Source organism: Monodelphis domestica, chromosome 4, assembly GCF_027887165.1.
Source record: "Monodelphis domestica isolate mMonDom1 chromosome 4, mMonDom1.pri, whole genome shotgun sequence".
In the NCBI taxonomy this organism is placed as follows: domain Eukaryota; kingdom Metazoa; phylum Chordata; class Mammalia; order Didelphimorphia; family Didelphidae; genus Monodelphis; species Monodelphis domestica.
This window is the reverse complement of record NC_077230.1, coordinates 271,574,729-271,588,515: the sequence shown is the minus strand read 5'-3', so window position 1 is coordinate 271,588,515 and position 13,787 is coordinate 271,574,729. Positions and strand designations below refer to the sequence as shown.

At 34.9% G+C, this 13,787-nt stretch overlaps 1 protein-coding gene across 1 annotated transcript; it reads left to right on the top strand.

The window, feature by feature from the left end:
• Window positions 1-10,330: 10,330 nt before the first annotated feature.
• LOC100016553 (olfactory receptor 150-like) lies at window positions 10,331-11,263 on the top strand. The gene has a single exon (XM_016422585.2). The coding sequence runs from the start codon at window positions 10,466-10,468 to the stop codon at window positions 11,261-11,263; it is 798 nt and encodes a 265-aa protein (XP_016278071.2). The 5' UTR covers window positions 10,331-10,465.
• The last annotated feature ends 2,524 nt before the right edge of the window (window positions 11,264-13,787 follow it).

The following is a 13,787-nucleotide window of genomic DNA, read 5'->3' as shown; positions in this document are numbered from 1 at the left end:
TTGGGTATGATCTGTGAGAATGAAAGAGAAGCAACATATTAAAAGAGAATTCTCATTACTGCCCTCATCCAGAGGGTGCTCACCCACACTGAGAAATGTATAAATTATGGTTCTCTTGGTCTCTTTGAGTCTTTCTTTTTGTCCCCCTGATACACAATTCCACTTCCATACTATCAATAACATAATGTATATAAACACAAGACAGCTGCTTTTGCTTTCCTTCTAGAGGTTAGACTGAATAATAAGCTTCTGAATCAGACAATTAAATCACTAATGACAAAGATGGAAAAAAAAGAGGAAGAGGAAAGAAGAAAATTGCTTGCACTTCATTTCAGAAGCAGAAAAGCAGTGTCACTGAGAAATGTGGTGGTTCTCTAGAGGTTCTAAGTAAAAAAAAAGTCATTTGAAAAATGCTAGTTACTAAGGGATTCGAACCACTGCAATTTTGATTATATCTATATATTTTTCCCTTTTGCCCCAGATGCTTTGGCAACACAAAGTAGAATATGTTAAGGATAGAATAAACCAAACGGGGTTAGGGTGTCACAGAGTTTTTGGATCACACAGCTATGAATTTGGAAAGACAAATCAGGATACTGAATTATATACTCACCCTCCAATGTGGCACTTTAAAGGCTCTGCACTGATGCTGCCCTTGAAGGGAAATGATCTTGATGAGTTCAAAGTTAATCCATGGTACAGAATTTCTTTTGAATGCATGTAAACATGGAAATTTGTTTCTAAACTACCTTGGATTTTCAAGCTCTTGAGATAATTTCTGAGTGTGGCTCTGTACAGATCATCCTCTACAACTTTGGGGGATAAACAAATACCTATTAATTTCAATACCACTGCATGCTACAAAAGGGTTTTCCTACCTGTTTTAAGATTTCAGGGATCTTATTAAAAATGTGGACAAAGGCTTGCCAAGAAACTCACCAGGGATCTGAGTCTGTTGGGAAGAAGTTACTAATGCTTACCTTTCTTAGTTCTTAACCCTAGCATTTGGGTTCATTTTCCAACTACCTAACAATCTCTCATGGGGGATAAATGGGACAAGTCCCTGCCTTACTCTAGCTTGTGATTTAGAGAAATGATGTCAAATTAAAATAGAAAAGGGAACTACTAATCCACACATAACAATCTCTGCGGGCTGATTATTGATTTAATTTTGAAATATAAAATAAGTTATTAAATATTTCCATTTATATTTTAATATGATTTTGGATGCACTCAGGAATGTTATAGGCTCTCCATGTCCTCCTAGAAGCTTAATACCTCTGGTCTGCAATATCAAGTGGTAGAACTAGGAACTTCATTTCTGAGTTCTGATAAGAACTTGTTCAGATTCCAAATGACTTCCATTTACTTAATCTCATGTATATTTCTTCAGGACCTACTAAATCCAAAGCACAGTGTCAAATGCCACTCCCCACATGAGGCTTTCCTGATCTCTTCCATTAGCAAGTGACTTCCCTCAAAATACCTTGTATTTATTTTATTTATATATATATATATATACATATATATTACATATTCTTTTTTAAATACTAGTTCATGTTACATTAAAATTTGCCATGAACTCTCTCCATCCCTTGTCCTTATTAGAGAAGATATCATTTGACAAAAAGATATATAAAAGCCATGTCTTACTTGTTTCTATTTATCAGCTTTTTCTCTGAAGGTAGTTATACACCTACATACATGCAATGATATATATTCAATATTTTTTGAATTTTATTTTTTCCAGATTACACTTCAGTACAATTGTTGCATATTTGTTTTCTGATATTTGAAATCTATGTTCTCTCTCCCCCTCCTACCTGCCCACTTCCCCAAGAAGGCAGATCGTATGATATAGGTTGTACAGATATTGTCATAAAATGCAAATTCTCATATTTGTAGTGTGAAAGAAGACACACATTGCTTACACTAGTCAAAAAATTCATGGAGGAAATAAAAAAAATTGTATGTTTCAATTTGCATTCTCTGTTTATTTCATGGTGGCAGATATAGCTCTTGGAGTTGTATTGGATCCTTGCCTTATTAATAATTCATTTGTAGTTGATCATCATACACAATTGTTTTACTGTGTACAGTGTTCTCCTAGTTCCATTCATTTTGCTTCTCTTTATATTTCTTTCCTGTTTTTTTGTGATCATGTTGTTTGTCATTTTATATAGCACAATAGTATTCCATTGCAAGTACCTACTGCAACTTGTTCAGCCATTCCCCAATTGATGAATATTCCTTCAGTTTCCACTTTTTTGTCACCACACACACACAAAAAAAAGCTGCTATAAATATTTTTGTACAGGCAAGTTCTTTCCCCCTATCTTTAATCTCTTTGAAATTCAGGTCTAGGAGTGATATTTCTGGATCAAATGCTATGCACAGTTTTATGGTCCTTTGGACATGGTTCCAGATTGCTCTCCAGAATGGTTGTATCAATTTGCAGCTCCATTGGCAGCATGTTAGTGTCCTGATTTTTCTACATATCCTTCAACATTCATCATTTCCCCTTTTTGTCATAATAGCCAGCCAGGTGAGTATGAGGTGGTACCACCAAATTGTATAAATTTGTATTTCACTAATAAATAGAGATTTGGAGCATTTTTTCATATAGCTAAAGATAATTTTAATTTCTTTTTTTGGCCATTGCTTGTTCATATCCTTTGGTCATTTGTCAATTACGAAATGTCAGTTGGTAAATTTATGTTTTCATAAACTTGATTTAGTTCTTTATATAATGATTTATATTTGAATATGGACATGTCTACTCTGTAGAATGTAAACCTTTCAAAGGCTAGTATTGCTTCATTTTGGCTTTCTATAACAAGCACAGTGGCATGGATATTTGTAGAAGCAACTGTTTAATAAACACGTGGTGATCAATTCTTAAGACTATATATAAAAATGAAAATGATAGGCTGCTATCTTCAGTTTTTAATTATAAAAGTGGATAGCTTATGTATATAGTTATAGCCTAGACAATACATTTTTATTTTAGTCTCTTTCAGTAGTCACACTCAAATAATTAACTTTAAAAAATAACTGTAGTGTCATGAAACAGATTAATTAAGTTTCATAGATCTATAACTTCTACACACATTATGTAATAAATATTAATGGCACCAAATGGCATGTTTTCTAACATTTGAAAAATGATAATACTCTAATGAAATTTAGCAAATTTATTTTATAACCAAAAACAACATAAAACTTAGAAATTCTTTTATTTTGCTTTTACATGAACTTCTACAGAAATAAAATTTTGTATTTATATTCTACTGTTAGAAAGTATCATGATGTTAGGAAAATGTGATTTCAAGTACTGTTTTTAGTACATTGTAGCTCTGTGTGTATGGGAAAGTAACTGCTTTTAAGTGTCCCACAGAATTATAAGATTTTAGACTGCAGATGAGTTGCTAGCATGTACTGATGGAGGGAGTTGCCATACCCAGAGTTTCTATTATGTTAAAATCTCAATTCTAAATAACAACATGTAAAAAGCTTAATAAATTAGAATTTGTAACAAAATACAAAACCAAATCTTTTGAAAGTTTTTATTTGACATCATTATTTTTAAATTTGAAAAAAAGTTTTCTCAATAACTTGAAATTGAATATGCTAGAAATATCCATTAGCCAATAAACATTACAAATTAAAATTAAAATTTTATCTGGAAAGAAGAATAAAAAAATAAAAAAATAATAAATTATTAGAACATTTTATATTGCCTGGAAAGCTGTGTATTTTAATGTATATATGTGTGTTTAGGTGACAGGATAAAACTGGATTCCCTGTCATAATAAAGCAAGATAACATTCCATTGTAAAATTTATGATAGCAAAGGAGAGGAAAACAATGTGATCTTACATTTGTAGAGACCAGATTTCCAATGGACTCATTGATAGGAAGAAGCCAATCAATCATATGAAAGGAAAGTTGGCTCAAAAGGAATGGAGAATCTCAGGATTTTGAGTTCTAAATGAATGTCCTAAATAAAGTTCTAAAAATCTTAACCAAAATTTCTGTTCTTCTTTTGAAGAAGGTAAGAGATCATTTCCCCCAAAGGAATCTGAATTCATTAGGAACTCATAGAAACACCCAAATTAAAATAAAAAAGAATAAATAAAAGAAGCAAAAAGTAAATATTAATACAAAAGAGTAGTATGAGGATTGTGAGTTGTATAGGGTCGAATAAGCTGAGTTTGGCAAGAAATGCTAAGGAAGATAGAGAGGATGTTTTTGATGCTTGTTTTGGGGTAAAGAAGGATCAATAAGAAATACAACTGCTTCTCAGTGTTGATAAGATAAAAATGATAGTGAAAGGGTCAAAATAATCAACTTTTACTTTGTTCTTTTTTTGAGTGATAGGATTGAAATAAAAATTATTCATGAGAAGTTGGAACCCAAAGAAAGAAGACGGTCTAGAATTCTCAATAAATTCAAGTCACTAGACCCAGAAGAATTGCATCTTAGATTAGTGAAATCAATAGTTTATGGGGTCACTAACTCACCATTGGTGATCTTTGAAAGATCTAAAAGAATTAGGGACATGCAAGAGGCTGGAGAAGGAAAAAAAATATGTCAGTTTTCCAACAGGGAAGTTGATATTCAGTCAATGAGCATTTATTAAAGTACTCCTTGTATTAGATACTGCTCATTGGGTGCTGAGGATATAAATACAAAGAATGAAACAATTTTTACTCATAAAAATTAAATTCTAATTGAAGAGACAATAACATATATAAATATATAATAAATAAATATGATGAAAATAAGGGAAAATTCCTATTCAAATATAATAAATACAAAGTCATTTGGTTGGTAGAGAAAGCTCTAGGTGGGGGATTAGAAAAGGCTTCCTGTAGAAGATAGCATTTCAGCAGAGCCTATAAGGAACAGAATTGAATAAAGCAGAAGGGAGGAGGCAGTTTATCCTAAGTATGTGGAATAGTAGGTGCAAAGGTATGAAGATAGAAGAAGAAGTGCCATGTTTGAGGAAGAAAGGGAAGGTCTGCTTGACTGAATGGTAAAGTGTGAATGGGAAATATCATCTGAGATAAAGATTGATAAAGTTGAGTCCATGTGTAAAGAGCTTCCAAGTTTAAAAAGGGCTTTATTTTTTTCCCCTAGCAGCAAGAAGGAGTCTTTAAATTTTATTGAGTAAGGGCAAGACCAGAAAAGCACTTAGAAAAAATCAATTTGTCAGGAATGTTTAGAACAAATTAGAGAGGGGCAAGATTTGGAGTAGGAAGAGGCAATTAGGACCCATTGGAATAATCTAGATGAGATGTGATAAGAGCCTGAACTAAAAAGGTGATTATCTGATGGAGAGAAAGGCCCAGATTACAAAATGTCTTGGAGATAGTAATGGTGAGGTTTAGCAATGGATTAGATATGAGGAAAGAGGAAAATCCAGGATTTTTATGAGATTTTGAAACTGAGACACTGCCAGAAGGATAGTGGTGCATTTGTCAGATATAGGCAAATTTGGAAAGCAGTGGATATGTGGAGAAAGATAATGAGAAACCTCAAGGACATTCAATCTGAAATGTCAAATAGGTAATTGGGGATGAAGGATTTCAGCTCTGGTGAAAGACTGGGACTGGATATATTTCTTTGAGGCATCTGCACAGATAATTACATTGAGGGGAGCTGAGGGGGTTACTGAAAGAGAAAAGAAAAGGAACTAGGACAGATTTGTGGAGAATAATTAAAGAAAATATATAATAGGGATTAAATCACCAAAGAATATTGAGAAAAAGATAGAATCTGCAGAGCAGTGATCCATGAGCCTCTAAGTTGCAAAGATGAAATCACAGATCCAGGCAAAAATATATAAATCCTTATGAAAACCTAGGTGCTCGAGTAAAGCTAAGATCATTTCAACAAAAAGAGATCATGATAAAGTTACGTAATTTAAAATACCCCTTACATTCAGTCAGAATCAATACCAAGTATCGGTTAAAAAGCAGAAGAGCAATAGGAGCTAGACAATTGGAATTAAGTAACTCGCCCAGGGTCACCCATCTAGGAAATACCTGAGGCTCTTTTTTTTTTAACAGGTTATTGCACAATTATATCAAGGGACTTCTATAAATATGCCAGACTTAGATTTTAGTAAAGCACTTGATAGATTTTTCCATGTTATATTTGTGCATAATGTGTAGAGTAATTAGCTAAATGATTTCATTTATAGATGGATCAGTTTTAATGATTTAATTACAAGTCTCCAGTATTCCTTAATTTTCATTAATAGGACGATATCAAATCAAGGTCTCTGATGAAGTGATCAAAAAAATTTTTTTTAGTTCTTAAACATTCTTATAAATTATTTAATTTAAGGCTCAGATAGAATGCATGGAAATGAAAGACATATTCAAATATATTCAAAAATATATTCCTGGCACACAATAATCTCACCATGATGGAATGATGTGCTAAATTTAATAAGTGACATCTTAATTAGTATAAATGTAAAGTTCTATAGCTGGATTAAAAAGAAAATGCTTACTGTCTGTCTTGCAATCAATATTATGTTTTAATTCAAGGCAGAAGAGGGAAAGGGCTAGGCAATGGGGGTTAAGTGATTTGTCCAGGATCACATAGATAGTAAGTATCTGAGGCAAGATTTGAGCCCAGGACCTCCCAGGTCTAGGCCTTGTTTTCAGTCCACTGAGATAGTGGTAGTAGGTGCCCCCTACAGTTGGATTTTTAAAAATAAATTTTACAAATATAGAATGGGAAGACCTAAGACTAGTTCCTGTGAAAAAAATCCTGAAAATTCAAGAGGAATGCAAGCTCAATATGAGCCAATCATGTGTAATGGATGACACAAAAGTTAAAAATATTCTAGGATACACTGAGAGTCAAAGTTCCATCTCAAATATTGTATTCAGTTTGGGGACAGGGAAAGTAAGATAAGGGACAGGGAAGTAAGTTAAGGGAAGTAACTGGAGAGAGGGGGAATTGAGGGGATAAAAAAGAGCAAAATACTGTTGAGGAAGAATAGAGGAAAAACAGGATTTAAAGGAAATAATATGATGGAGGGCAATAGACAGTAATCATAATGCTGAATACGAATGGGATGAACTCACCCATTAAATGGAAGCAGATAGCAGAGTGGATTAAAAACAAGAATCCTACTACAAGTTGTTTACAAGAAACACATTTGAAGCAGGGTGACAAAATAATAAGCTAGGGTCTAAATCCTCACCAAAGGCTCAGACTAGGACTCCTGTCTTCCTCTGAGCCCCCAAAGATCAATCCACTTCAGCACAGACTGCCTTAGGTTGGGATTCCAGACATCACCACAGGGTTTAAAACTCAAGGGTCATGGGTTGGCTTGGACCTATATTTGCCCTGGCAGGGTCTCAGGATCTAAATATTTGTTTGGGATTAGATTCTGAATCTAAGACAGCAGATGAGGGATGGGGGGGGGGGTGTTGCTTGCTCTTGACTTGGTCTTTACTCCTTGCTTACTGTGCTCCCCTTTGACCCCAGTACCCCAGATGTTCTCTGCCTATCTTTTAAGTCTTTCTTTTCTTAAAAGTTGTTTCTGTCTGTCTCTTCGTTGGTTCTTTCCCTCTTGTATTCCTTTTGTAGCTTTTAAAAAGATTGATTGGAGGGGATTATGATGGTAACCTTGAGCTACTCTGCCATACTCCACCATCTTGGCTCTTCCCCCAGAAGTCCTTCTAGACCCTCAAAGCATACTATTTTTCACTTTAACTTATTTAGAGTTTCATTTTGATATTTTGGTTTTATGTGATCATTCTCTTATAGAAATGAACATTATGGAAATATGTTTTACATGATAATATATGTATAACCCAGATTAAATTGCTTACTATCTCTGGGAAGGGCAGTGAAGGGATTCAGAAGGACCGTTTGGATCATATGACTTCAGAAAATGTGTAAAACTGTTATTACATGTAATTGATAAAATATATTTACAAAAAACAAGTTTTATTTTTGAGAATGGATTTGGGAAAATAATAAAATTTTGGTATTTCTAAAATAAAGAGTGGTTCTCCTATATAGTAGAGGGGTCAAACAAATAGAAATGGGAACCACTAAACCATACATAAGGATGTCTGTGGGGAGCATATTAACTTAGAAAACCATATTGATATTTTCTATGTTCTAATCTATTTTATTTTGTGACATATTTGCCAATCACATTCTTAAACCCTTACTTTCCATCTCTGAATAAATACTGAGTATTGGTTCCAAGGTAGGAGGGTGGAAAGGACTAACTAGGAAATGGAAGTTAAATGACTTGTCAAAGTCATCCAGCTAGAAATTGACTGGAGACAGATTTAAACTGAAGACCTCTTATCTCTAGTCATTGTTCTTCCCTCCCAAATACATTTTAATCTGGTTCCTGTGCACTAGGGTGTTAACAGTTGCATGTTTGACACTTCCCTTCAACACAGCAAGACGATGGTAGGTTGAGGTCTTAAAGTTCTCTACAATGGGCTATCACCATTTAGTGGGGCATAGAGTCAGGAAATAGAGATCCAGTTAGGAAGATTGAATAGGAATTTCTTTTCTATAGTGATAAAAGTTGTTATTCCACTGGAAGCTCCTTATATCAATGAAATAAAAAGTTAGTAAAAAATGAATAATTTAAGAGCAAACTAAGAAATAATGAATGGTTTATTGAAATTTACACTGACTTGAAATTTATGAAGGATCATAAACAAAATAGTATACTAGATGCTTCCATTTTACTCAGTTTAATTTTTCCCCAAAAAAAGAAAATTAGGACTTTTTTGTCTTCTTTCCATAATTTTAAAGTCTTCAAAAATACCATGTTTCTAGGACCTAGCTAGTTACAAATTCAGTCTTCTGGTTTCTAAGTATCTGATCTGTTTTAATTTCAACTCTAAAATTTAAGAGAATATGAGAAAAATACTAAATACTATTCCATAAGGAATTGCATAAGGAAACACAGCCAAGGGGATAATAAAGTTCCCTGTTGAATGGTGAGCTTTTGGGTCATGAAGGGAAGGTTACTTCTGGAACATGGTGGAAAATAACAATGATTTATTCCCAGAAGGGTGTGAATCCCTAAAGAGATAAAATCTCAGGCAGACTCTCTGGGTTTCTAATAAAGTCTCTGGAAACTTTCTGCTAATAATAAGACTCTTATCCCATCAATGAGCAGTTACAGTGAGATTAAGAGATGATAATCTCTATCCTAATGTTAAAGAGAAAAGTTGAGTTAAAGTATTAATAACAATGTCATCTCTCAGAACTCCTAGAGTAGCTATGGAATCAAAGAACTTACTTGTATTGCAATAGAACAAAAGGAAGCAGAAAGGTCTGTGCTGAGAATTATCATTCCTAACTTCATTGCTCCGTTTTCCAAAGACTCTTTCAATGAAGACTCAGCAGTGGAGGGTAAGTACCATAATTCAGCACTGATCCTTTCTATCAAACTCATCACAATGAGAGTCCAATTCTTGGTGAGATCTCACTTCCTTATCTCTATTGACCCATTGCTAATCATGAGGAGCATACAGCTGGAAATGCATTGATGTGGTGGGGATGTGGGAGAGAGAAATGTTCATAGATATTGGGATTCATAGAGGCTTCAATCCCTGAATCCATTGGAAAATTGTTTCAATAGAGAAAACTACTTTGAAAGACTTCGAACAGGAATTGATTATCCCTAAGAACCTGTTTTCTTTTCTCTTAAAAGCCACTGAAGCCCTGGATACGAACTGATGAAGATGAGTCACATTTAGTTTCTAACAAAAGTTGATGCAATATTAAGAGTAGAGTTTCACAAATGTAATCTAAATTTAATTAAGTGGTATATTAACTAATTAATTTATATCTAAATATAACAGGGCATAAATAGATTAGAGTCCCCATGAGTGGATAATCAGAGAGCTGGAAGTCATCACTTTCTATTATCCCTGAACTCTCATCCCTGATCTGTTAGCAGATCCAGTTTTCTGTATCAACAATACATTCATCCCTTGGGGAGAATAAGGAAACCTTTTGTAAGACTCTTTTCCAATACTTTTGTTCACATATCTCTTCACTGAAATACTAATACATAGTAAAACTGGCACTGACCCTCTAACATAGTGAATCAGTGACCAGAGACAGTGGTGATAGACACCCCTCCCCCAACCACGTCCAAAGCAGACCTGAATTCCAGGATTTTTGGAGTTGTACATTCTTTGTCAACATATGCATGTGTGTGTGTGTGTGTGTGTGTGTGTGTGTGTTGGGGGGCTTATTGGTGGTGGTAAAGGATAATTCTCTCTAATATGTTACTTCTTTTCTATTGCCATAGATTCATCATCCAGAAAATGGAAATCAAACTTCAGTGACTGAGTTTATCATTGCAGGCTTAACAGACCGACCAGAGCTACAGGTTCCCCTATTTTTACTTTTCCTTGGGATTTATGTGGTCACCGTGCTAGGAAACCTGGGGATGATTCTATTGATTGGCCTCAGTTCCAACCTTCACACCCCCATGTACTATTTTCTCAGTTGTCTGTCCTTCATTGACTTCTGCCAGTCCACTGTCATCACTCCCAAAATGTTTGTGAACTTTGTGTCAGAGAACATCATCTCCTACTCTGAGTGCATGGTCCAGCTCTATTTTTTCCTCATTTTTATAATTTCTGAGTGCCATATGTTGGCAGTGATGGCATATGACCGCTATGTTGCCATCTGTAGCCCTCTTCTATATAATACCATCATGTCCTATCACATGTGCTCCCGATTGCTGGGTGGAGTGGGTGCTATGGCTGTGGTTGGTGCCACAGTTCACACGGGTTGCATGCTTAGAGTTTACTTCTGCAAGGACAATATTGTCAATAATTTCTTTTGTGATCTTCTTCCCCTCTTCAAGCTCTCTTGCTCTGACACCTATATCAATGAAGTAGTGCTTCTGGCTTTTGGTTCATTTAACCTTTTTGTCCCATCCCTGACTATTTTTAGTTCTTATGTTTTCATCCTCTTCAGCATACTCCGTATCCAGTCCACTGCTGGCAGATCTAAAGCCTTTAGTACTTGTAGCTCCCATATCATGGCTGTTTCTCTATTCTATGGCTCAACTGCCTACATGTATCTACAGCCTTCTACCAACTCCATGGACCAGGGGAAAGTGTCCTCCGTGTTTTATACCATAGTTATCCCCATGCTGAACCCCCTGATCTACAGCCTCAGGAATAAAGATGTCAAAATTGCACTGAAGAAAATCCTAGAGAAAAGACTGTTTTTATGAAGACAGAAATGGCCATGGTGTTGGCAACAAAAGTTCTGCTGGTGCTATTTTCCTTTTAAAGTGATCAGTCATATTTTCTTCTTAGGGGGCAGGATCCATTCATCTTCTCAGAACCCCTCTTCTATAATCTCCAAAGTCTCCTGTTCATCTTCTTATTCAAGTAAATATTTTTTGGATGTATCACAATTAGAAGCTAAACAGCTCAGGCATTAACTAGATGAACTATTGGCACTTTAGAATCAAAGTTTAGAGTAGCTATGAAGTCACTCTCATCCTTTTATTTCCTTTGATGTTGTATTAAATTGCTTGTCTGGAATTCCAGTGGATTATAGATATTGGACAGGAAAGGACAACTAAGTTTCACAAAGGATTTCACAAACAAGATTTAATTTTATTCTGACAATAACCCTAGGAAGAGGGTGTTGTTATTATCCCCATTTTACAGACGAGGAAAATGAGGCACAGAGAAATTATGATTTGCTGTGAGTGACAGAGCTTATAAGTGTCAGGCTAGATTCAAACTGAAGTCTTACTCAAGGACCAATGTTCCTTCTGATATACCATCTACATGTCTTTTAATTCAAATCCCTCATTTTATAGGTGAAAAATGTGAGGCACTGATTCATGAGCTAGTTCTCTCTTATTCCACACTACTGTCTCTCTTTGATCTATAGTCCAACTGGCATTATGTATGGGCAAAGAAATCTTCTAAATGTCAAGAAAATTTGTGTTCAAGTTTCACCTCTGATGCATGCTGATGTAACTAGTTAAGTCACTTAAATGTTCCCACTTGGAAAGAATTTCCTATATTGATGAAATTACAGATTCAGTACCTGGCCCTTGGGCAAGATATATAGTTTATTGTGGTAGGTAGGTGGTTCACTGGACAGAATGCTGCCTCTACAGTCAGAAAGATCAGAATGCAAATCTGGCTTTAGATACTTTCCAACTTGTGATCTTTGGTAGGTCAAAATCTTTGTTTACTTCAATCTTCTGAAATGTAAAATGGGGATAAAAATTATATGTAACTCCCAGGGTTGTGGGGAGGATCAAATGAAATAATCTTCGTAAAGCACTTAAGTACAGTCCCTGTGGCAAGAACCAAATTAAAGTGTAGTTGGGAAATATTCTACAAAATCAATTCAAGTAGAAGTAAAATATATATCACTTAATTATTTGTTACTAAATTAATATGCAGTTGACAGGGCTGTCTATGTATGGTTGCTCTGCATCTATTTCATTTTGAGACTCCAGATCTGGGTGCTCCAGGAAAATATGTTTGAGGAGAGAACACTTTTAGCTGGTAAGAATAACTGATATGTTTATTGTATTCATGGAATAGTAACTCTCTCAAAGGTGCTAGTGTCCTCAGATCATACCTATAAGCACAAAGCTCATGAGAATACTCGACTTTGTTCTCTGTAGGTCTCAGAACAACCTGCAGATTTGCTGCAAGTCACAGATTTCCAGTTTAACAGTGTCCTAGGGCTTCATACAAAGTCATGAAATCTCCAGTCCCAGCCTTGCATATAGGTTCTGATGCATTATGCTCTAATTTCATAGGGATGTGGAGGGATATTAGAAAGTTTGCATTTGCTGTCATGGTTGTCATATACACTCTCATCACACTGTGTTATGTGTGAAGAGATTCTTGGTAGAATAGCTCTTCCAAGGACATTTCTCCAGTCAATTTTGGAAAGGCTTCTCTGCATGCAACAGCTGTCAATTATCTGACTGGCTTTACAGCAAAGAGGAAGTGTGAGGAGATCTGTATTTATGCACATATAATGCAGCTTCATCTTATTCTGACTTGGGAAGTATAATTCTCAGAGCTGGTTCTCTATTTTGGTGAGTTTAAACTGAGCAGGATTATTCCTGACTGTCACTCAAAGGGCATCTTACTATAGGAATTTTCATGATCATTGTAGAAATTATTAGAGAATTTTGAACAGAAAGGTAGCATAAATTTCATTTAAAAACTCAAGTACATGAATTCAAAGAGATTTTTTAAAACTTCTGACCATACTAAGACTAAAAGAAGTTTTGAAATTAGCAGGTAATTTTCTGGGATTGCCAAAAATGAGCTCAAATGTTTTGCAAAAACTACAGGTTACTCAAAAACATGTTTCCCTCTTCTTTACATGCCAGGGTTGTGGTGGTAGATATTTTCTTGACCCAATAGGGACATCTAGCTATGAAGTTGCTCTCATTGTTTTTTTTTCCAGACTATTGTTTCCTAATATTTTTTGAGTTCTCATATTCTATCCTTTTCTATGAACTGTATAAACCTACTGTCTCCATTGTTTATTGTGGTTTCTTATTTCAGTTTAAGTGAAATTAAGCAATTTATTATGAGACCTTCAAAGTAGCCCTTGACATAAACAGTGATTTAATGGGGTGTTATAAAAGTAAAGATAGGATTCTTTCTCCTATAAACATTGTCCATAATAGTGTAACTCAGCTTGTCCAGGTATTGCATCTGACTCCACTATCACCAAACCTACTACTATTTTGCGCTACAATA